Raw genomic sequence first — 25807 nt, 5'->3', positions numbered from 1 at the left:
GATGAAATAATAAAGTTCACAGTGACAACAGAGGGAGCCACTAAACATATTACTGTCACGTTCCTAAAGAACTGGTGACTAATAAAGTTATATTTTAAAAAGAAAGGCGTAAAACAGTAATACGTTAATTCTACGAATCTATCCGCGTGACATCTGGAAGGGCGCGATCCAAAATAACAATCCATTTCTTGGATCTAATTTATATAAGTGATAGGACATATCTGAATATTTAATTGGTGACTGTCCTTCTTAGAAACACCACTACTAATGATTTGTCCACTTGATAATTGCCAGTTGTAATTATTCACGCGAGCGTCATAACAGACACCGAACATTTAAAATAGGAAGCACTTTCTGGAAACGAAGTGTAGAAAAATGCAAGAGTCATTTTCGGAGAAGGATTAATTATTCGTGCAAGATGAGAAAAGCCCCGAGGGGAAACACCATTGAGAGCAAAGTTGGTGTACACTGTTACAGCACTCCAGCCAACTCCGATGTTCTTCCCGACTTAATTCACATCGAGCCTTAGCCACATTAATTTTAGCTACAATGGACAGTAAGGTGGAATTGAAAGTCGCTGGTGAGGGAGGGAACGAGAGAGAGAGAGAGAGAGAGAGAGAGAGAAACGACCGACAGAGAATGCGCACGCTCTGACTTCGACGTATCTATATAACGTTCGCTATCCTAGTCGCTTTGGCTCACAGCTGAACGGAGAGTGACTATGTTCTCATGCCCTGTTACACTGTGTTGTGTGTCGCTGTACTGTTTGCATCTTCTGGCATGCTGACTGATACAAAAGTCATCAGAAGTAAGCATCCGAGTTGCAGTAGAAAAACATCCCATTGCTGTTTCATCCATTTTTCGTTTCATTGATGTCGGAAAGAGTGACGTAGGATTTATTTCGTAGGACCGTGCAAAAATGCTTTATAGTGACGAACACAGAATTCGACCGGTGACTTGCTTTGTTTATCTCCTAGTAATTGTGTCAACAGGTAAGCGTGTTTTTGTCTCATTCCATTTTATTCTCAACTCAACTCAAAGAACTAAACAAGAATTTCAAAAAATTAGGCATCTCAATCGCGTGCATTATTCAAGCAACAACATATGAGATTATACGAGGTATTGTCATTATTGGTAGTTTTGAAAATATAAATTTGCCATCCTTGTTCATTATTTTTTTTTCGTTATCCTCAAATTTTTAAATTTCCGAATTGTTATTTATAAAAATTTCTAATTTCTTAATTAAATTAGAAATTATAAATAGATGATATGTTTGATTCCACATAATGAAATATATAGGCAGTTGCTTTCTAGATTCAACTGCCTATATATTTCATTATGTGGAATGAAAGATTCTACTCAACTGGGCGTCTGTGACATACATATTCAAGGTCTTTTTTATTGAAAAATTAATAATAAACCAGTGAAAATTATAACTTTCGAATAGTCCGAATATATTAAACCACAGCTGGTGTACTTTACTTAAAGCCAAATTTATTTATAAACGGAATATTCATTAATCTATTTTTAATTATCTTGACATTTGCGATCTTTGTAGTTTAATAGGCAGATGCAGAAAATTATTTTTCATATCATTTTACGAATATTCGAAGATTTAAACTTCTGGAACAACGTTAATGATATTAAAGTGTTAGACCAAAGTGATTTTTTTTTCCTTGTTGCTGATCGGTCGTTTTGAGTTGAGATGGAAATGAATGACATTAAGATTATCATAGACGGTCGTGTCACATCAAAATACTTCTGTCGTGTATCGTTAATGTTATCAGCAAGTGACAGTCGAGTGTATATTCCATTAGAGATGCCATTTTCCTGTGAAAAAGCCGCTACTTTCTTCATGAAGGAACAGTCCCTGTGGAATACTTAACGCTCACAGTTACAACAGTCCTGTTTCGAAGGATGTTAAATCAATACCATGTTCGTTAGTCTGATCGTCAAAAAAAGTGTCTCGTTCTCCTGTGAAGGAAACTATCCAACATAAAACGACTTTCACTGCGACTTTTGACTTTCACTATATATCAGTCATTTGCGTCTTTCTGTCTCTCATCAGTACTATTTCCACTTTTTCTCTTCTGCTCCTTTAATGCGGCGTCTTCACCGTCCTTTTTCTTCTGCACGAAACGGGAACTTCACGATGGTGTTATTAGAAATTAATGGAGAAAGTGAGAGTCACTCTCCACCATAACACTCAATAGTTTAAAAGTTAAATTTCTTTTCTTCTTCTTTCTCACTTCACCTTTGTCCTTGTTGCTTTCTTCTTATATGTTCTTTCTTTACTTCTTTTCTGGATATTCCACTACCTATCTTCATCTATCTGCCTTCCTGTCGGTTGATTATTCTTTCACTTTCCTTCAATTTCATTTCTAGTGTAGTTTATCTTCGACGAAAACGTGACCAGTGTTTGTTATGACAATTACTCTCTTCTCTCACTACAATTCCAATTCCATGACTAATAAATGATGGTAGGAGACGTGTCTAATAGAAAGATCAGTTGCCATTGGCAGTAATCTGAGTAGAGTTCTCCCTCCTTGCTTACGAACAGAAGTCACAGTTTCACAAGGAAATCATAAGTTCCGTTTCCTTTGAAATTCCGCTCTGTGACGTGCTCTGGGATTTGATGGCTCTTTCTTATTTTTTAAATTCCTGAACAGTTAAAAAATACCTTAAGAGCTGAGAAAATGACAAATGTCGAAGTCTTACCATTTGAAAGTTTACTTAATGACACGAAAAGTATATTAAGGAACAAAATAATTTGAGTTATTATATGATAATAATATATATATATTAAACAAACGAATGGTTAATTCCTGGAGCTTTCTTTTAAAACAAAAAATCGATATTTTTAAATTATTTATACTAGTGGACTGTTGCTAAATTAACAGGAAATTTATATTCTACTACAAAATTCACTTCTGACAAAAGAGAACGAATTAATAATAATTATTAAATGTAATAATGATATGACTACATACTGGGTATGACGAAATTTTATTCGCTGTCGCAAACGGAAGAGTTAGATTGTTTTCCGCCTGCAATTTGCCAAATTTATGACAAATCCAATGAGAGAGAATTATTATGGCAGTTTAAGTACACACACCCAGCCATAAATTCGAAGATTTATTTTATACACAGTTATGAGGCTAAAAGTTAACAGCCTCCAACTTAGGCAGATTCGTAATTATTAATTAAATAAATCGAAAACAAATAAAGTACATTAAAAAAAATTCTCAGAAAAGTAATACAAAAAATATTCTCAAAGAGCGAATTCCCAGGACTGGCCCTGCCGTTGAGTTTGAGAATTTTTTAAAATACTAATCAAGTCGTTCTGGATGAGTTCCATATTAGATCAGTCTGAAGGTTACAATGGAGTATCTCCAAAATGTGGTGTAGACTAGATACTTGGGGGAAGACCCAGTAAAGAGATCTCGAGGCAAGAAGCAAGGCACAGGTTTGTGGCCCTAAACTGCCATAAATAAATTTTGGTATCTCCTATCGTAGCCAGGGCCAGTGGATTCATCTCCAAACTTCTCTTAAACAGGCACTGGCTTACAATGACAACAACAGTACGTCACTCTTCGTACCATTCATTTAGTCTATTGTGATTGGGAGAGCCTGGTGTTGGGACTTTAATCATTGGTGTTGTCTTTACCCTCTTTAGGATACTAGGAGGCGTTGAGCATCACTTATGGTGGAAGCTGTTGAATATATATATTAAGTATAATTTTGAGATTAATATGTATTGTGTGAAATTACATGAACTATTCAGCTGCACTACAGACGGATTAAGTCTATAAAGTCTATAGGGTGCTGGCTATATGGTGCGCTACGTGTGCCTAAAGGCACAATTTACTAACAAAGCATTTGCCTATGTTTAATCTAATATAAATACAACGCTAAAAACTAAAACTAATGAAAATGCTAATATTATCAATCCATTGGTGCAGATTAGTTAGCATAGATCAAGAGTGGAGCTCTGGGGTGCAATTAATTCACTATGTAGTAAGAGACTTCAACGAGTTTGTCGAAAAGGGCATTGCAAATCACATACATCAACCTTCAGGGAGTTGCATTCCAAGGTGAGGAAAAATTTCTTCACAATCGGGAGAGTCGCTGTATTCAGTATCCAACAGTTTGAATGCCGACTTCTCGTAAAATGAATGCAACGCTATAACCACATCTGCCATTTATGGATTTGAATATTGCTCTGAAACCGACTGAAGTAGCCGCGAATAGGAAATACTGGCTATTTCAAATCAAGTTACAGCGACGCTGAGCAGATCAGTATACCCTTGGATCAAAAATTTTATCTGTGGAGCTTGTTCCTGGTGTTATGAGCGTTTTGATATAACAGGAAGGACGCAGATGGGTCTCTGAATCGAATTGGCCTGGCTGCAGAGCGCGTAGGAGTAAGAAGGGCAAAGTTTGGCTGAAATGGGGTAAGATCAAGTGCATAGTGAGAATGAACAGAAAGTAGAAGTTAACAGGAGTTGGTGGAGGAGCAATCTGGGGCGTAGTAAGGTGGGATATACTTAAACAAGGTGAATCGCTTTTGGCTTATCGAAGTCGGATGCTTAGCACATTTGTACAAGTGTGGAAGATCTTCTACTATGGCTGTTTCTATGTGTATCAAAGAATGGACAAATTATGATTGCAATACGATCAAACTGGATTTACTTAGCATATTATGCTATTCTGTTCACATAAGGGTTGGAATGAGATGTAGCGATTACTTCTTGTTGTCAACTGCATTGCCGAGACACCACGAGATGCTGATCTTCATTCCCTCAGAAACTTTGTTCTGGAGAGGGAGGGAGAGTTTATGTGTGAGTAAAGTTTGCAAATGTAAAGACTTTCGCACCTAGTGTAGACCAAACAATTTCAGTTTTAATGAAATGGAAATTCGTGTATGGGCGAATTGATTATAAGTATTAGTAATGGCCATATGGTATAAAAAGAAGCCTATGGCTTAGGCTACACCAGCCAAAAAAAAAAATATATATATATATAATAAATATAATAATAATAAAAACTTATAAAAAATAAATAAATAACAATAATAATAAAATAACAAAAAATAAGTCAAATAAAATGATAAGAGTAAAATAATAATAATATAATTATTATTAAATAAGAGAAAAGGAAATGAATAATCTAAGCGTTTCCCTCCTCCCGTAGGTAATTATCCAGTTGACCTTTGAATTTCCCCAAACTGTCAGCTCTACCACCCATGTAGGCAACTTATTCCAGTAATTTTTATCTCGCTGGCTAAAATAAGACTTGCAATCCAATCTAAACAAATCCCCCGTAACTTTAAATTATGGCCCCTAATTCTAGAATCATTTATAACCATGAAAAATTTCGTCCTCATTCATTTTACTTATGCCTCTCAGAGCCTTAAACACCCCAATAAAGTCTCCTCTAAGGTGCCTAGTTTTCAAGCACTGCAACCCACATATTCGACCCTATGAGTAAGGACAGTTTTCTCATAGGGACGAAAAAGGGCGTCCTTATGAGGAAAGACAGTCTTTCTTCATATGGACGCCCTTTTGCCGATCTCACCAAGCAGTTACCCATCTCTGGACCCTTTCAAGAAGCTCAATGTCTTTCTTTAGGTGCGGTCTCCATATCTGAACACAGCATTCCAAGTGTGGTCTAACCATAGCTTTATACAATGGGATTATGATGTCCCCATCTCTACTAGCAATTGTTCGATACATCATCGATATGACACCATGGACTTTCTTTACAACCTGTCTACAATGCTCAAAGAACTTAAAGCCTGACCGTATCGTTACACCCAAGTCCGTTTCCTCCACTACGTGACTCAGTTCAACTACACCAAGTGTATAAATTATTTTGGGGTTACTGTTCCCCAGGTACAATACCTTATACTTTGCTGGATTAAAGCATAGCTGCCATTTTTCTGACCAAAACACCACATGATTATGTGGTGTTTTGGGGATGCAGCAGATCAATAAAAGGTGGACGATGCAATGCCTGTTGCCTAGATAATTTTATTAGTGGACTGGATTTGGGAAAGTGACAAAATGATTCCTTGCATGTGACCAATCTGCTTCTGAGCTTTGTTTAGAGAACCAAATTTCTGGTTCGTCTATCGGTCCTACATTTGCGTGGTCTATGGCTTCGATATGGGGTATGTCATTGCATACAGTCTGTGACATCACGAGATTTCGAGAGGAAATCAGAAGGTGATGTGCCTAGGGTGTTGCCAACAACAGATTGATACATATGGCAGCTGAGATATCGTTGGCCTGGTTGTCAATGGTACAGAAAAACGTATTGCAGCGAAGCACATCACGCACGTGAGTTCAAAAGTGGGTTAGAGTGACTGCCAGGCTAAGTGGGGATGTTTCTTTGATGAAGCGGATGGGATAGTGATCATTGCATAATAAGCATGTGCTTCACTGTTTGGCGTTGATATTCTATGTAGGTTGTAGCGTACGATTCAAAAGTATGCCAAGTGTATGACTTAACTTTAAAAAATCTATAGGCTTTGTAACTGCGAAGGGCTTGATGAGAGCTAGACTCCACTCAGCATTGAACTGTCTGGAGGAAATTCCCACGGGGACCGCTACTTCAAGGACATCTTGTAACGGCGGCATGCCCTTGCAAAAAATTACATTTTCTTTTAGTTCTCGTTATTGGTCCGTTGTACGTCCCAGGTTGATTGCAGCCAACTTCACTGTCGATTAAGAGCAGAAACAAATTTTTGCATGAGCGCACTGACTCAACAATTCCAACTATAAATAAATGCTAAGGATATATTAAAAAATTAATTTTTTCTTATATGTACGATTTTGTATATAGCAAATAATATTTTAATTGTAAGATCTTACTCACATACTGCTTTAGAGTTCGTAAATGGCATCCCTATATTTTTATAAACAAAGTTTAAAAGCGGTTGATACCACTGAAGAGTTTCTTTTTTTCATACAACTAAGTCTCTAATTAGAAAGAGAAACTGCAGCTTTTGTTAATTTCTTGTAATGGGTAGGGTAGGAATGTTTTAAAGAAAAATTAAAAGAATTTAAAGAAATGAGAAAGACAGAAAAATATTGACAAATTATTGAATAAGTTATTCAACAAAAGATATATTTATCGGATTGCAAAATTCTTAGGGGCAGGTGAACTTTGGCCCGCGACATTTGAATTCAATTCAGTGGAAAGAGTTGAAAGACTCGTAAAGGATACGAATTCTAAGCGAGAAATCTAAATTTCATCAGCGGTTCTCTTTTGATATTGAGGGATTTTGTTATGGTAAAGAATTTCTGGAACCCCAGGATTCTCACTAATACCTACGGGCGTGGGATTTTGTCCATTGAGGAGAGTACGTGTATTGCTGTGGTACGCCGACTTGTGGCGTGGATGGGGTACATCGCAGTGTACTATGCGGAGTTTAACTAACGTTCAGGAACTGCCCTATGTAAGGCACAACACATTTTCACACGTCAGCGTTGGGGGTGAGGATTGCAAGTGGGTAAAGGAATGGTTAATTAACTGGCCGAAAACAAAGCTTGCTTATAGTTGCTAATCCCAGAGGACGCATGTTATGATTTGCGGCTTCTGAGAGATCTTTGTTGGCGTCCCCGTTTGTTTTCGATTTTCATTAACGATACTTGAAAGGACAGGTTGTTGATGAATAGAGACGCTTATACAGAAAGACTCCAGTTCTGCAAACTAAAAGGTTTGCAATTAGCAGCTGCGCGGTGATCTGCCTAGGACTGAGACGTTTAAACCTTAAAAGGAGTGAGCCAATCCAACTATTGTATTTCAGTATTTATTGTATCGAATGTGGAAGTATTAAGACATGCCAAGAACAAAGGAAAATTTTAGGTAGAATAAGATTAACAAGACTAAAATGGGTGGGCCACGTGATTCGACGTGGTGGTTTGCTTCTGGGTGCAATGGAGGGGACTGTGGAGGAAAAACGCCCTAGGGATAGACCAAAAAAGACCTTCATCGGGACGTTGCTGGATGAAGCAAGACTTCAAAACTTTGAAGAACTAAAACAAACGGCACAGGAGAGACAAAAATGGCGACAGCTCAGAGGAACTGACCAGTCACAAGACTGAATTACTGATGATAATGAAGTTGAGTTGATTCACAAGTATTCGCTGTCAAACAAGAATACTTAAGTTCGAAGTACCTGGTTGTGCCCGTGTTGAATAAACACTTCTTACATCAACAGTTCTGCAGGGCGACTACTTCCCATATCAAAAGCATACCCTGAATGTGTATTAGAGAGGCGAGTTGTATCTTTTCCCAAGAATATACTACAGTTAGATTTACAGAGTGGAATTTGACAGAAACAGGAGGAATTACAGTTGAAATTTGGAAGAATAGTATCTAAGAAATACCTGCAGAAAATGCATACCGCAGAAAAGGAACATCTGTGCGACAGGAAGTGGAGTGAGTTTTTAAGAGAGGAATCATTAATTAGCCTCCATTGCTGCCTTTAGACACAAATGAGGAATTTAAGATTGGTGAGGAGTACCTCCTCACCAATCTTAAATTCCTCATCTCTATATTGTTCCCGCTTCTCAGATGTGGGAACGATATATCCCATGTTAAGGATAATTCGAGATTTATACAATTGCTCCGAAGAATAAAAATTGAATGGGAGCGAAAGAGAAAGGTTAGTTTTGGGCTATAATTGGATTTTGGAGGAAGAGTAATTTACTTAAAGAAATCGGCTCTTGTCTGTAAATCTGAAGTTGTTCATGAGGGAAGTATATTCGGGTTCTCTTTTGCTAGGAATAAGGGAGGATTGGGTTCTAGAAGGAATGAAGTTCACTGATATCATGCTGTTTATTGGCACGTTGTAAACATGCCAATAAACACCTCACACACAGTGTTCACAAATGGTTTGGTTGTTATTTTTTGTCACAGTCTTAGCTTTATGACTTGTGGTGTCTCCCTCGTGTGTACTTTCTGAAATTTAATGAAAGTTTCCATGGTTACAAATCTCATCACTAGGGCATTATTCTGCTGTTGCTTTGGTGAATGTCAGTCTCTTTGTTCAAAGAGACATCATCATTTAAAAGTGTCAAGCAACATTCTACTTAACAAGTGTTTACTTAACCAGTAGTGAAAATAGCCTGATGAATTCGTAATGCAACGAATTCTTTTCACACTAATCAACTTAAGTAATATCTGTATTCTGTAAGAAATTATGGTTGATGCGGCACTTGAGACAGTACTAAGTAATAACTAGATTTTCAATCTACCGTGTAATTTCTACATTACAGCATAACAAGTCTTCTATTTGTCTTGAATATCAAGTAATTTCCGGGCTTCATCCCTCCAATTTTGAATCAACATCTTATTCTGGTATCCTTTTAGAAGAAACAAGATCAGTTAAGCTTTCTATTCGTGGTCCCCATGAAATGTGTTATTCTGAATCGCTCAACCTCACGTAGATAATCTTTCGCTGTCTGCCTTGATTTGTTAATTATAATTCGATTTTCCTCCTAGAAACTCAGTCTGCATGTTTTGATGGATGGAAAACCTCAGGTCCCAGGAGGAAACCATGCAACCCTAGCTCGAGACTGACAAATGAAATGTGAAACAAAGTCAAATTCCTCGTTTCTCGAGATTCGAACCGAGGTGTTTACGACTGTAAGCGCGGATGGGCAGCGCCATAATCACTTTTCTGGCTGGTGGAGAGGAGGAAGAGTAATTTGCCTCCATTTCATCATGTCCTGAAATCTATTCTATGGTACACGTATTCTTCAAGCGTTCCTTTTCAAGATATCCCTTCTCATAAGCACATTTAAGTTATTTAAGTAGACTAAAGCGAATAGTTTTATATAGCAAACACGACCTTTGCTTGACACGCCAACAAGTTTATCACAAATTAGAGTAGATAATACAATTGACTAAGAACTCACGCACAAAGTTGCTTTCTTCATAATTACAGTGGAAGTGGTTCCTTGATAATTTCATTAGGCCTTCAGAATAGGACAGCTGTACAAAAGGGCAGAATATTTTGCTCCATATTTCCTTAATTTCTTCCTTTTGCTAAAAATTAGCTACGACACATTTTGATATATTGTGGAATTATTCTGGTAAACAAAACGGAACCAAAAGCGACTCCATACTGATAATTGGCTCTGAATAGATTTTAAAAGGTTCTACTATACCTGTATGGCGACATACTGCTGTTTATAGCCGTGCAACGGCTATGAAGTAGAAACATAATTCGATTTGACACCAAACATTAGAAAAAAGTCTCCTGGATCCTTGTAAAATTACACATTCCAGACAATCAGTCTTTCTTAACGACTTTTCCTAATTCACTCGTCTGTACGTTAATAGGCAAATAATTTTGAAGAGAACAGTAGATGTATGCATTAATATTTTAGGATTACGAATCATTTTCTATTTATATATATTTTATGCATAGTAAATACTTGATTAATACCTATTTCCTCATAACAAGCAGCACGAGACGAATAACGCCATTTTCTCTTTAGTGCACCCAATCACAGCCATTGGCCAAACGACGTATAAACGCAATTAGCCAAAAGACGTATATACGTCATTTGGCCAATTATATGCAGATTATACAGTACAAAATTACATAGAATTCATAGATTAATTTAACTGGTGTACAATACAACACTTACTATTGTTACTTATTAAGCGTAATTTATTATTTGATAAAAATTTCGCGAAAAGTTAACTATATTTAAATAAGCAAATATTTATAGCAAAATAATACAAAACAAGGTAATTAAAAATACGAAGATAATGTAAAAAGTGGCCTTTCCAATTTATTCTTAGTTTACAGCCATCTATTTTCATTTTTTACTGATCAGATGGTGGAAAATAATGATTAGAAGTTTATTTATGCATCCCGGATTATTTATTTGGTAATTATTTATCAAACAAATGGGATATTTATTAAGTCTTATAATTGATCAAAATCCCTTTCTTCATCACTCAACCTCGGTACCCCAATGATCCGCACTTTCCCCTTCCTTCTTTTTTTTTTATTTATTTCTCAGTGTCATTTCTCCCGATAATCGAAATACGGACGTTATTACTTCGATGGCAGGCTGAAGTGTAGTCCTCGGAGATGAAGCTCTGAACAGGAGAGAAATAAGATTTCTTCTGTCTGATGCCCTCCTGACGTTAATATACCCTTCCAGTTGTACGGAAAGTGACTTAGAATGAGCAGCAATGCTACGCAATCTATAAATATTCCATTGACTATCTCTCATCGGTCGCGCGCCAAATTCAATAACTGCCAAATTATTGATTGTGACGCGGGATATACGAGGACTAACTTTGGCAGCATCCGAAATTGGTAGTTATTAAGCATTGAGCAATTTTAGAACTGTGCTGTCTCCAGTTGGATCCGTACTCCATAGTTCTATAAATAGTAAGAAAAGTTATCGTTTGTCATAAATTACGGATATCACACAGATCAGTTTATAGAAGCGACTCATTTTCAATAAATGTCAAACTCAGTTCCTAAGTTCTGGAATAAAAATGCACAAATAGATAAATGTGACAATTCAAGTAAGATATTCCATTTACTTTGGTAAGGAGATTTAAAATTACGTCACATAAAATACCCTTCCATCTTTAGCAAATGACAGTTCTTAAAACATTAAGAATTTCTATTTTCTGCCTCTTATATCACTCAACTTTTCTTAATTATCTATATGATGTTATGAAAACTTCTAAATTAATATTTACTATTAATAAAAAATTATTCAAGGAAACTATGAATATTTATTACTTTCTAAATTGTTTTTTTAATTATCTATCATATATATTTCTTTATAATTAATTCTACGCCTAACTATAAGTATGTGAAATATGTAATTGGGATAAAACCATCTTTATCACTCTCCAACCAGTATTTAATTACCCTTCCTTTGTTTATTTGTCAACAAAAACTATTTGTTTCATTCTATCTGGTCACTTTTATTTTCAAGGGCAAGGTCATAATGGTTGAACTCTTAAATGAAATATAGAATAAATATACAAGCTGCAACTGAAGTTCTTACTCACATGCTAAGCTCTTCTTATTCGATTTTATTAATGTTACTGTTAGTCATATGGTGTAAGGAGGTACCAAGCTTTTTTTTGCCAAGTTAAGAAGTTTTCTTAGTTAACAGGTAATTAAGAGTAAATCCTCTACACAATATTCTGTCGATAAAATGTTTGGTAGTTTTTGATTGGTTGAAATTGTTTTCGGACAGGGAACTCTGACAGATTTCAGCAAAAATTCATAAATGAGAAGCATTCAAGGAATTAATCTCAGCTTTTCATACCAATTAAGAAATACTGTTCAAGGTTTAGGCTTAAATGGATATCAGATGAACTAATGAGACTCGTGGCAGAGAATAAAAATGCATGGGATGCATATAAATTATCAGAAGACACAGATCCCTATGGTAGACATAAGGTAGTCTGGAATCAAGTCACAAAGGAGATTAGGCAAGCGAAGGTAGATTACGAGAAATCTTTGGCAAAGGATGCAAAGAAAAACAGCAAAGAGTTCTTTACTTACGAAGACTCTAGAAGAAAGGGGAAGAATCATATTGGTCCACTTGATATCAATGGTTCAACTGTTGATGATCCTGCTCAGGTAGCTAACAAACTGAATGAGTATTTTGCATCTACATTCACACGTGAGGAATTTAGTAGGGAAATAGAGGCTAGAAGCTTATTAAACTCTAACGGGGAGCTTAATGATTTTGTAATAACTGAGAGCAAAGTGCAGGAGACATTTCTGAAGTTAAACATAAGAAATGCACCTGAGGCGGATGGGATCTATCCAGTTATATTAAAGGAGGCAGAAAAGGAAGTAAGCAGGCCCTTAGCCATGATTAAGAGGGCATCATTGGACTCAAGACTGGAGATGTGCATATGTATCCCCAATTCACAAAGGAGGATCGAAAGGTGACATGAGTAATTACAGACCTGTTAGTTTAACTTCTGTTCCGGAGAAAATAATGCAGTCACTGGTTAAAGAAGCAATGCAGGATCACCTAGACAAGACTGCAGTTGAGACACAGCATGGTCTTGTCTGACTAATTTTATTGGATACAATGATGTGGTCACAAAGGAACTGGATGCAAAAATAATTGATATATTTGGATTTTAGGAAAGCTTTTGATACTGTTGCACATGGAAGACTACTGTACAAGTTGGAGCAGTATGGCATTAAGGACAAGTTGCTACAATGGATAAAAGGATGGTTGAGCGAGAGAAGACAGAGTGGTAATCAATGGACACTGCTCTTCATGGACTAATGTCATTAATGGAATACCCCAGAGATCCATGTTGAGCCCATTGTTGTTTTTTTGTATTTGTCAATAATATCAGGCTTAACGTCCAAGTTTGCAGACATCGCGAAGGTTGGTAGGGTTGTTAATGACAGCAAGGACGGTACACTACTGCAACAGGATCTAGAAAAGTTGATCAAATGGGCTGAGTGGTGGCAACTGATGTTTAACATTAACAACTGCAAAGTACTGCATATGGATAGCAGTAGAGTTTCTTCCAGAGAATTCCCGAGAAAAAATCCTAACTTTAAAATTCCCGATTCCCGGGAATACTGTATATTACAGTAATATACAGACTGCTACGTAGTTTATTTTAAAATGCTTGCTTTTTATTTAAATATAGTTGAAGATAGCCATTTCATTAGAAAAGTGAGAGATTTTTAAGGATTTTAACACCGATAAAAATTGCTTTACATGAATTAAAGCTCTCTTATATATGAAAGGACGGATATTCAAAAATCAATGAAGATATATTGAAAGCTTAAAACCCGTGAGACTCGCAGTTGAAGCATTAAGTAATCATAAAGCAAATCTACTAACAAGCGAAGAAACATTTAAGTACCCCTTTCGTAATGTGGAAAATCAAAATTCTATTCTAAGTAATAAGCTTTTAAAGGAAATTAAACAGCAGCTTTTTGAATGTAGAGATAAAAATCTTTAAGTGTCCCTTATTAGATATTTAAGCAATCCAAATAGTTTAAATGAGGTTAATGATTTTTTTTGCTATGGCAAATAAAAATGAAATTCTGCGAAATAATAAATAAATCTTTTATTGCAGGCAGTGATTGGATACATGATTGCCTGATGCAATGTTACCCACAACAGCGACAATGCTAGGGGTTTCACATTAAATAACTAATACAGGTAAAATTACATAAGACAATAAACGTATAATTACATATTTTACATTTAAAATTGATATTAACATGGGAAATGAAAACATATGAAAAGACGATGGCAGTCACTCGGTTGAAGACGAAAGCTGGTCCCTGATGATGCGTCTTCTGTACGATTTGTCCTTTATGAACTTTTTGTAGTCCACATCTATCTCCTGGACGTTGTGGAGCATCTCCATGGGCAGGAATCTATCCCCTATTCTCAGCCTCCACGCCACAGACTGCAGAGAGGGGAGGGCTCTTAAGGGTTTTGGGGGGATCCTCCAATTGCACATCTGCCGAAAATTTGGCGTATTGACTTTCCCCGCTATCATTTTAATTGACACAAGCAAGCGGAGGTCATCGATAATGGAACGAATTTTCAAAGAAAAGTGTACTTCAATAGAAGAGTCTGAAAGAGAAAATAATACGAACAAAGAAATGGAAAATTCGGAACTCGGGGAATTTAGAAGCGAATCTAAAAACAGAGAGATCCATTTCGACGCCAAAGGCAGAGCCAATCCAATCAAATAAGGCATTTTCATCGTTAAGAAGTGAGATGAATTTATATGAACACTGAATCGAAAAATTTTTAGATGCACTGCTAACACAATTAGACCTACTTCAACCCAAAATGAAAGAAATTTTTCTACTTCAGGCTTATTTGTAACTAAGAAAAGATCCAGGCTTTCCGACTAAGCAATTAATGCCTTGTGTTTTTTGTAAATTTAATTTTATCAAATTATGAGTAGCATTTTTTAATATCTAATTCTCCTTAAATTTTAGTTTTTTACTAATAGACCACAATGTGCAGTTCATTATTATGGTGTTTTATAACTAGAATAAGGACAAAAATTCTTATCGAAAAGATAGCAAATATTTAATCAATAAAATAAAATATTTGGGAATTCTCGAGAACCTCAATATCCCGTTCCCGAAGATTAAAAAATGTCGGGAATTTAGAAACCCTAAGTAGCAATACCCCAGAGTAACATACCAACTGTGAGGTACTACCCTCAGGGGGTAGAGGATGAAAAAGACCAGACAGGCTGCCAGAGCAGCTCATGGGGTCTTGTCAATTATATATAGAAATTTTGCTAATAGGGAAAAGGATGTGATTATCCCTTTGTATAAGGCAATAACCACACCTTGAGTACTGTGTACAGGTCTGGAGGCCTCATTTTAGGAAGGATGTAGAGGTGCTAGAACGAGTACAGAGAAGAGTAACAAGATTGGTGAGAGGAACAAAGGGGTTCTCTTACCAGGAGAGGCTTAAATTCTGTAAGTTGCAGCATCTGGAGACTAGGCACCTGCGAGGTGATCTGATTCAGGTGTATAAGGCCTTGAATGGTTTGAGCATGCTCAATGCTAATGGGATCCTTCCTCTTGCTCAGATTACGAACCTGAGGCAATACATTCAAACTGAGTTGTAGAACAGATGTGCGGAAATTTGTCTTTAGCCTGCGGATGGTTGATTGCTGGAACGAACTTCCATCTGCCGTTGTGGAAGCTGATAGCTTAAATAAATTCAAGGATGAACTGGACAAACTTTTGAAGTGAATGGATGGGTGAAACGGGAACGGGTTTTTTTTTTGGGGGGGGGGGGGTTTGGCTGGTGCTATATAAGCTTACTTTCTTGCATCATATGCCTCTACTAATGCTAATGCTACAAACCGCATGAATTCAGAAAAAAGCTATTAAATTACATGAAAAATATCTGTTCATTTACAGGGTACTACGTCTTGCATTTAATCTATAGGATGACGATGCATGTCTCAGAAAAAACTCGCATTATATGATACAACAACAACAAATACATTTGTACATTTATGCAAGCGAGGTTAGTGCACGTTCCAGAATGGGGCGTTCTCTCTGCCGCCCTCTTCGCCGCATCTTTAGAACCCTTCCTATCAAACCGTACTAATTTTACCACCTACGCAGATGATATTAAGTTCTTCATCATCACAAAATGCCCCCAGTCTCTCCAGTCTATTACTGTGAGCTCCAACTGACAGCTACATGAACTGGAAAACTACCTTCATGCCATTGGGCTCTCCATTAATAAAGAGAAAACTGCACAACTCTCTATCACCAAGAAGAAAAATACCAACGATGTGAACATCATTATAGCGAACTCTCCAGTTAAGTCACCCAACATAAGGATTTGAGTGTCACCTGGGACAAAGACCTCAACCTTCTTGCCTCACTTTAATGCCACTCGAACGAAAACATATTCGGCTTTATGGGCAGTAAAACAAGAGATCTCCAACTTCCATAACCCGGACCTTATCATCAAATACATTCTTCGTTGCATTTTCCCAATTCCTTTATATGCCTCGACTATATGGTCCTCAGCACCCTCATCATACCAAGCCAGGTTCCTCTCCCTGGAATTCTGGATCTTGAAATGGCTAAATAGGGTTGCCAGGCTAACACCTACAATCTCAAAATCTGTTCTGGTCACCAATCTTAATACGCTTCCTTGGAGGTATCACATCATCTCTAGGAACCTTCTTACCCTCTCTCAGCTTCTATCCGGAAAACCGAGCTCACTTAATATATGGGATACCATCGCCAGACCAACACCTCCCCATACAGATCGAAGCTGCGTAGCATGTCCTCCCTGGACAACATGTTTCCACATAACTCCCCTTCCAAATATTTAATAGATTAGCCATAGACGTTGAGAAACTTTGCAAGGACAGAACCTACAGATCTTCCATTCTTGCAGACATTTATGCCTTAGTCATGCTCTAGGTAGACTCTCTGTGATGCCGCACTATCCACGCTCCGATGTATCCGTATGCACTTTTATTTGTTGTAACTTTGTTTTTGTATCTTCACCAGTGGCTGTTTAAGGCCGTATATTGTATCTGGCTCTGTATACAATGCATTTGTCTGTATTTTGTTTTATCTCTGTATATAACTCCTCTAACGGTATAGCTATAAAAGGACATTTCTTCGGAAATAAATTGATATTAATAATAATAATCTGCTTCCAACGGCACCGATGGTACCCTAAATAAGCTTACAACTATCTTCACCAGCATTTACTTCAGCGGTGTACGCCATGCCTCTGGTATAACCCTTCAGATAAAAATCAACAGAATTCAGTTCTAATGACTGAGAAGGTCATTTCACTGGAGAAATGTAACCACAAACATGTTCAGGAAGATCGTAAGGATCGGATAAAGTGTGTGAGTACCCCATCATGTAAGAACTACATGCGTCGGCCTTTATCAGTAACATCTTCCAAAAGTATAGGTAATGTGAGAGAAATACTGGATACTCATTGCCACCATGATGATGATGATCCAGTAAATGTAAGGGACCTTACATTTACTGGATTATGATGATATAGTAAGGATATGATTTACATCCAGTAAATCATATCATCATAATCCAACTTGTCGTGCGCCAGCATCCACACGTTAAGGCTGTACAGGACCAATTTCACGTCGTTTCTGTTCCACTGAAAGAACTGTACGTCTATTAGGTTGATATCGATTTGTATATCTTTATACATAGAACTTAGTAATAGCAACACTATTTTCCACGCATTCATCCAATATCAGATTCATATTAGTGCTCTTTAGAAGAGAAGCTGTTACGTATTCGATAACAGCAAGACTTTTATCACGTGGAATAACGCAACTACTTTCAGCAAAAACTACGTTAACATAATTGAAAAGAATGCTTACAGAGGGGGGAAAAAGTTAGGATTAAGGTTTAAAGATTCGGCTGTTGATTAATTTTTCTAGATTGAATTAAGGCAACGCCAAAAAACAGCGCAATTTTGTTATTTGCATAATCCTTTGCAAATGTTTCTCGTGGTCATCAATTGTGAATAATAATTACATTATTATACAACGCGAGATTTTGATGAGACCAATACCATTGTCCTATAAACTAAAATTAATAAATTTTATTTTCTAAATTCAGGTTGATTGTGTCAGTTATGTGTTTTATGTTATTTACTGTATTCTGGTGTAATCGTGTCATTTTTCATCCATTTCTCAACTACAAGAAATGACCTCACGAACTAACATTTTTATTATGCCTTTTTCGGAGAAAAAAAAAAGCTGCCAAAAACATTTTAGATTCATTTTGTTGTCAAGTGCCTCCTGTACAATTTATGACACGCAATTCTGAATCATCCTAAACAAAACAGGAAGAATGAAGGAGAGAAAGAATGAATGTTATGATAACAGAGAATAATGCAAAGTGGTGAATCACATTGCACAGTCGACGCGTCAGGTGAAATACACCTGGGTGTGATGTATGCTCAAGAAACAGTTTCATACGGATTGCATTCTCACCTACTATGGTCTGGAGGCCCATTTTAATGGTCTTTTCAAGGCCCATTTCTTGTTGTGCAGGGAGACTTTAATGTTGATGTTTATTGTAAACCCCAAACAAATCTACCCTTACCTACATAGAGGGAAATCTACAGCGAAGAGCTCTACCTGCATCAACATGGCAACATTCGTGTGATGTACTTCAATCTACAGCCTTCGCTTTCCAGAGCCCTTTAACCCAATGAAACACCTCTGGAATATTTTGGAGCCATAAATAAACTCCATATGGAAACAATTTCTGTGGATGAACACAGTTACCATCTTGCTCGAGTGCTGCAGAGGTCAGGTGTCTACACAGAAATCCTGTTGAGGTTTTAGCCACCGGACTGTTGAGGTAAGATAAAAACCCATAATACAGTGTTTGTTAGAAAATATATCCTTTAAAGAATGCAATTCAAAAGAAATGTATCCTTTGGCATTCGTTTCTATTGAATTACTGCTTTGGATTTTACATACAATGAATTAAGATCTCTTCTACTTAATAAGTAAATAAATTCTGTGCTTATACTTCAGAACAACCGTTAAATATCAAAATAGTTCACGAGATAGAAAATACAAGAACGTTGCCGTATTTGGGAGTAACATGAGCTAAAAGGAATGTACTTTCTATGTCCTTGCCTACTGGGATGGGCACTCAGTTTAACTCTCGATCAATTGATTCTGGCAAACAGCTTTACTCTGAAATAAATAACATTTGATCCTAATGCATCAATTAATTGAAATTGTAATCATGAGAATTCATTTCCGGTCCATTTAATATTTAAAAAAAAAAAAAAAAAAGGTGTTTTAATAAATTTCAGTTGAATAGTAAAAAGTAAAAAAAATTACATTAAGTTTAAGAAAAAAAGTTTACATTTTAATTTTACAGTTTATTTTATAAAACGTATTGGAAAGTGAATAAAAAGCGATATTTACATAATACATTAACTCTATGAAATTCAGCGCTTTACCATCCGGAATTATTTTAATTCAGGCACATTTTACAAAAAAAATAAAAATAATAACTAACATCCTGCAATCCTATAAACAAGGCATTTGTCTTTAAGCATCAATACAAAAACAGTGGAATTTCTTTCTTTAAATGCAAAGACTACTTCGTCCTTTAATCCGTTTTTGTGGCTAGCAGGATTAAAACTAAATAGATTACGCTTCTCAGTAAATATACCTCTGCAACGAGATGCCCTGGTATTGCACTATTTAATTCAAATAGATCGCCTCTCTTAAAGGTTGATTAGCCATTTCTTTAATAGACAGGACTCTATGACAGATTGGTTCAAGACAAACTGGTCTTGAACCAATAAGAAATTAGCGTTTTCAAAGTTGTAATATAGCTAAATCTATCTAGTATCTGTTGGTGCATATCAGGGCAACTCATTACAAAGGCAAGTTTGTTCTTCTATGATAATTAAGTCCATTGTATTATCCATACAGTTTAAATCCTTCTAGCCGCAAAAACGGATGACAGGACAAGATAATAACAAATGTTGACAGATGTATATCGTTGTTTGCGCTTAATATGCGTCGAAATGTGATCCCCTGAAACTGCATAACTCACTAGGGGGATAAAACCCGGAATCTCTCAGTCCCCAAGGATGCCGGATTTTAAGAAGTTTACTGTAATCACATTACAATTATGATAGCTCTGTATGTAAATATTCTTCACATAACAGAAACTTCTGTATATTTACTCAGAAATCTCATTTCATTATTCTGAATGACTTCTACAAAATAAAAGAATTAAAACAACTTTCCATTTGTTTAAATTCTCGAGATATTAAAAATGAGAAAAATCACTTATTATAAACTTCTCATCGTCTAAAATACAAAAAAGAAAAGAAAAGAAAAGAAAAAAAAAGAATTCAAACATAAGCAGTTGCCAACGAGTTTCTGAAGTGGAATTGCTTATGTTTCGGCTCACTCATTTTGTTCTCCAAAACCGTTTGCTCTCTTAATAAACGACTGGAAACCAGACTTAAGTTGTTGTTTTTTTGAGTCCACAAATGGATATTTAGGGGTGGTGATTCACTCAACAACACCGATCTATTGGGAGCTCAAAATCAGTGCAAAGAAGTATAAAGCTTAATGGAAACTTCATCCCCTTAACCTACAAATGGGACCATCTCCCCAATCAGATTAAGATACTGGCGCCTAGCCAACAATAAACAAAATCCCAGGGTGGAGCGCATCTCTCTCTCTCTCTCTCTCTCTCTCACACACACACACACACACACACACACACACACACAAAACGTATCATTGTGAAAGAACGGGGTTTACTGTGTCTCTTACCTGCGCTATTTTCGATAAATAATTTCCTTTTTGAATGTCAGAGCGCTTTATATAAAATATATCAAGGGACAAATACGGGCACGCAAAGTTCACTTTAAAAACATTGTTTTTAATCCAAAAAGAAAGTCTGGAACTAGAATAAATGGAGAAACAAAGGATATCTGCTTTGTACCATTGTAGGAGAACGAAGTATGCCGTTCATGGAACATTAACTATTCATGCAAGAGAAACAAGAGGGGTGGGGTGGTGGGGGTGGTGGAGAGAAAAAAGTACTACCGGACGCACGCATTGACGGCAGAAAGAAAACATTAAAAACGATAAGAATTGACCTTCTGACGTAAGGTATCCGTTCTCAGCTGTATTTTATGTTTCCGTGCTTAGACATGTCTTGTTTCTTTGACCGATTTTTAACGCTTCGTTTCCATCTTTTAAGCTCCCCTTTTTCTGTTTGGCCATAAATATTTTGTGAGCAAGAAGGCGTTTAAAAAAATGTTTATCAAATAATTCTATTACGGTCTCTTTGTTCCTGTTTGTAGTTCATTCACTGAAGAATTGTTCATCAAGCAGTTTGTTTTTCGTGTCTCAGAATTTTATTTATTCAGTCAGAATGGTACGCTGCAATGATTAAACACGACCAAAGTAGTTTGTAAAACGAGTTTACAAAATTGGTCGGCGCTCGCATTTCTTTTCCTTTGTAACAAGGAGATGTTTTGTTTCGAGTTTTTCCTTTTATTTTTTTTTCCCGAGGTACCTTCGCTTGAAAAGCCATTAATGTCATGTTTGATTAGACACAAGGACTTTGAACGAAGCGTGCAATCAAACAACCCGTGGCTTTATGATTAAACAAGTTGGAATAAACAGTCTTTATCATTTTAACATGATTTTAGCTTTTATTATAACTCGCCTTTCTTTGGCTCCTCCAGTTAAAAAAAAAACGTCGCGAGGAAGTATATTAAACGAGAAATTACATCAATAATTTTAGATTTCCATCTTTTATATTACCTAGCGGGCGTTTTTATGTTAGTATTAAAAATGCTGTTTCAGTTTGCTAATAAATAATATTTCGTACAGTCTCGATATTAAATCTTTCAACGGTAGTTTCGTTATCCAAAAGTTTGCTTATTCAGTTTTTTTATTTCATATTCTTATAAGGTTAACTATAAAAAATGTATATATACTTATACGTTAATCTTTAAAATTTTAATTATTTCTGTCCAAAAACTTAAAATATCGTCAATATTTTAGAACACCTCTTATAAGACATCATAACTTTTCCCCAAGGTGGTTTTGCGTGTGAATTTTACTTCAAAGAAACAGGATATCAGCGTTTTGTCATCGCAGGTAGATTGAATAAATTCAAGGAAGAATTAGACAAATTATTGGAGGTGATGGGAGTTTTACAACACTAGATGGAAGTTTGTCTAACAATCAACCATCCCTCCTCAATTTGAATTTATGCTCCCCTCATGTGTGTAATCTGAGCAAGAGGAAGAATGCCATCAGCAAAGAGCTTGTTCAGTTCATTAAATTTTAATGATAAGTACCAAAAGAGGGTAAATACCCCCAATTAAATGGCATAAAACAAATCTTAGAACAAGGGACATATCAGAATATATAAACAAAGTAAAAATCAATTATTTAAAATTAATAATGGCAGCGTAAAAAATTATCATCACGAATAGATAAATAAAAATAGGACATTAATCGCAATTACAGTATAATATATGAAAGAATCCAATTTTTAATAGTTTAAATTGTTAATTTCTATTCAATTTTTTTTTTAAAGTGGGCTTATGCACCCATATTTATCTGTTCATGAAAAATGTTACGCAAAAAACTTAACAAAATGGTATGGACTAGTTGGCTTACCTTGAGTGTCGTTAGTAATACTCGTATATACCTCTTATTGTTGATCTTCTTGAATTGTCTGAACCAGAAGAATCTCGGTCTTTGTTAGTCCAAAGATCGCTTAGAATGAATGTTATTTAAGTAGTTATTTCGTTTATTTTAGAAGCGTGCTGAGTTTTCCAGAGTGTCAATAATCAGTTGTTATCGTAAATTGACACACTGCGAAGAAGACCTTGGATTTGTTCATCATCCTGATTTTAGTGCTACATCAGGTAGAAATCGTGATCTCTTTACCAAAGGTAAAGAGATATAAAAACTTTGCTTTACTCTGTTAACAGATACTGTTTTAGCAGATTCCAGGTGACTTCCTCCACTAAGTTAATGGTTATGTACCTATCTTTGCTACTGCAAACGGAATACCAAAGTAAAGGGACACATAATACTGAAGATTTCTTTTGATTATTTTCTCTTCAAAGTGACGAAGACATTATCGGAATTAGCATAGGTTCCTACTGTCAATACGGTTCCAGGACCAATTGAAAACACTTTATTAAAAAAAAGTTAGTTGAAAAATAAGGAGAGTTAGTTTCGCTTTTCTATTTTGGCTAACTTTTGTTACTGGCCAAATTCGACAGAGTCAAGCTGAGTTTTAAAATCATAAGAGACGGTTTTGGTAGCAAGATTACTGACGAAATTTTCATAGTAAATCAAGATGGTTTTCTACGCTTTCCTTTTCCCAGAGTGAAATGGGCTAATATAACTTGTATGAGTAGCGCAGTTGTTAAGACTACTGTCCTTACAGTCTGGAATAAAACCAGGGTTCGAACCAGTCAAGACGGAAAACTTTTTTGTTTTGTTCCAAACTCTGGCTGCATTGTCAGACTCAGCCGGAGGTTGCTTGTAAGTGGACCACACCCCGAAAACTCGGGTTTTTCATCTAGCCACACAGACACAAAATTTAGACATCGCATTGACACTTCATGCCTTTAGTTGCATTGACGCAAAAAAACAGTCAAGCAACCTACTGTCTCTGTGATTGTCCTGGAAAGTTTTGATAAAGATATCTAAAGCCAAATTAGAACTTTGACAGTTACACTTGGCATTTCAAAAGCATTTCTAGGTCTTCTAAATTAGCTTCCGTTTTATAGATTGTCAACTGTTGAATGTTCTAACTTCTTAAATGCTGATCTCCAAGTAATGTTCCAGTGGGGCATAGATATCTTAGTTAAATTCAGTTCTTCTCAGTTATGTCTTATATCTTGCAAAAAAGCATCTTCTGTTCTTATCTTCGATAACTCCGATTTAAATGCAAAATCATATCTCTATTGGGATTACCCTGTCTAATCTCTCTTGGATTAAGCATATTACAAATATTGCTTTCTCTGCATCTAAAAAACTGGGTTCTCTCTTTTGCTGTTGGTGTTACTTTTCTTCTAAACTGCTACTCATTCTGTACAAATCATAAATCTTCCCTACCATGGAATATTGTTCCCACATCTGGAGCACTACCCCATAACCTCTCTCAAACTTGTAGACTCTACTTCATTCAAAAGAGAGTAATTAGGTTAATTAATGACCCATCTCTTACAAATTCTCTCCACTCTCTCATAGACGTTCTGCTTCTGCTGCATGTCTTTTCTATAGATACTTCTGTGGGCACTGTTCTTCTGAATTGGCTTCTATAATTCCCGCTTTCTCTTTCAAACCAGTCTGAACACGTGCCGCAATCAGTCAGCACCCTGTTACTGTCCAACTTCAAACTCACAAAAACCAACTTTTATTCTTCCTCATTTACCCCCTTCAACTTCTGCTTTCTATAACGACCTCCCTTCACACATATTTTCTGAAAATTACAATCTCAAAACATTTCAGATTTAATGTCAACAAGTATCTTCTTCCATCTTTTCAATCTTTCCCACGCATGGTACTAAGTACTATAGGTTCTAATACCTTTCTTTTGGGATTTTCACAAAAAATGAATATAACAAATGATCTACATTGATGACATTTAGGCTATAGTGTTCCAATATCCATATTTTATACATGTTGTGTGCTGAAATAAGTCTTCACCTTTTGCTCCAACTCGGTGGGCGTAGAAAAAACAGCCTCATCTTCGTATCGGTGAACAGAGTGATTATATTTTCGAATAAAATGTTATAGTTGGATAGTGATGACAATTTCTTCATCAGCTCTGGCAACAAATAGTTTAAGTTCCCATCTAGATGTGCCATATCGGCAATATGTTTCTTGCCTTCAGCTTCTCCGGTGCCAAGGATCGGAATTTATATAAGTAATTGATCTTCATTTCAAAGTGTCAGTTTACTACGTATCTATATCAATATAAAATAAGTTAACTTAATTTTGCCATTAAAAATCAAGAGCTGAACTTTCAGATCTAGAAACATCCTTCGATGGTCTCTAACAAGAGCAGTAAGGTATACGAAGACATCTGTCTTCAGTGCAGATGGCAATAGAACAATTCTCCATTATTTACTGCAGGACAATTTTTCACATTTCTTAGTCTATGATCTGATTCGAAATGGTGGTTCAAAAGAAGTATTCTCTTCGTCCCACTGTTGACAAGGATTAGCGTTGTACTCCCGTATGAGTATCATTTACAAGAAGCTCAGGTAGATCCAGATTTTTAGAATGGCACATCTCGTCTTGATCTAAAAGCTTTAATATCTTTAAAAAATCCTCCAAATTTCCAATTTCCTTAGGTGTGATTCAGTAGCAACATATCTTTCCTGTGATTATAAAAGTTGTTCAATCTAGGAAGACATTTTGCAGAACCATCTTTGAAAGTTGATCTGGATTTCAGATAAATACCATAAAAAGAAGATAAAATAGCATGGTTCGAAGCCCATCTAGTAATGTGAGTACTATAACCTAGTTCGAACACCCACCCCTGCTCTAATAGGAGCTTTGACAACATGAAATCAAGCATGGTTAATGACGTACATTAACTAAATTGAATCTAGTCATGTGCACTGTGATGCAAAACAGAATCCCTCTCAAGCCCATTTTTTCCAATATTTTTCTTCTAACCATATCCTTTAGACTGAAGCCACATACAATCCTTGAGTTCAGCTGT

At 36.2% G+C, this 25807-nt stretch overlaps 1 protein-coding gene across 1 annotated transcript in view; it reads left to right on the top strand.

Annotated features, from left to right (window-relative positions):
• Nucleotides 1-665: 665 nt before the first annotated feature.
• Nucleotides 666-25807, top strand: part of LOC150091549 (opioid-binding protein/cell adhesion molecule homolog) — a 236817-nt gene continuing 211675 nt past the window's right edge. The window contains exon 1 of the mRNA XM_090384536.1: nt 666-992. Within this exon, the coding sequence (XP_090240662.1) occupies nt 920-992 (73 nt within the window). The 5' untranslated portion in view covers nt 666-919. The remainder of the gene's footprint in view (nt 993-25807) is intronic.

Source organism: Mastigoproctus giganteus, chromosome 1, assembly GCF_048544385.1.
Source record: "Mastigoproctus giganteus isolate SK-2022 chromosome 1, ASM4854438v1, whole genome shotgun sequence".
In the NCBI taxonomy this organism is placed as follows: Eukaryota; Metazoa; Arthropoda; class Arachnida; order Uropygi; family Thelyphonidae; genus Mastigoproctus; species Mastigoproctus giganteus.
Note: the sequence above shows the minus strand (reverse complement) of the source record. Positions and strands in the feature narration are given on the sequence as shown.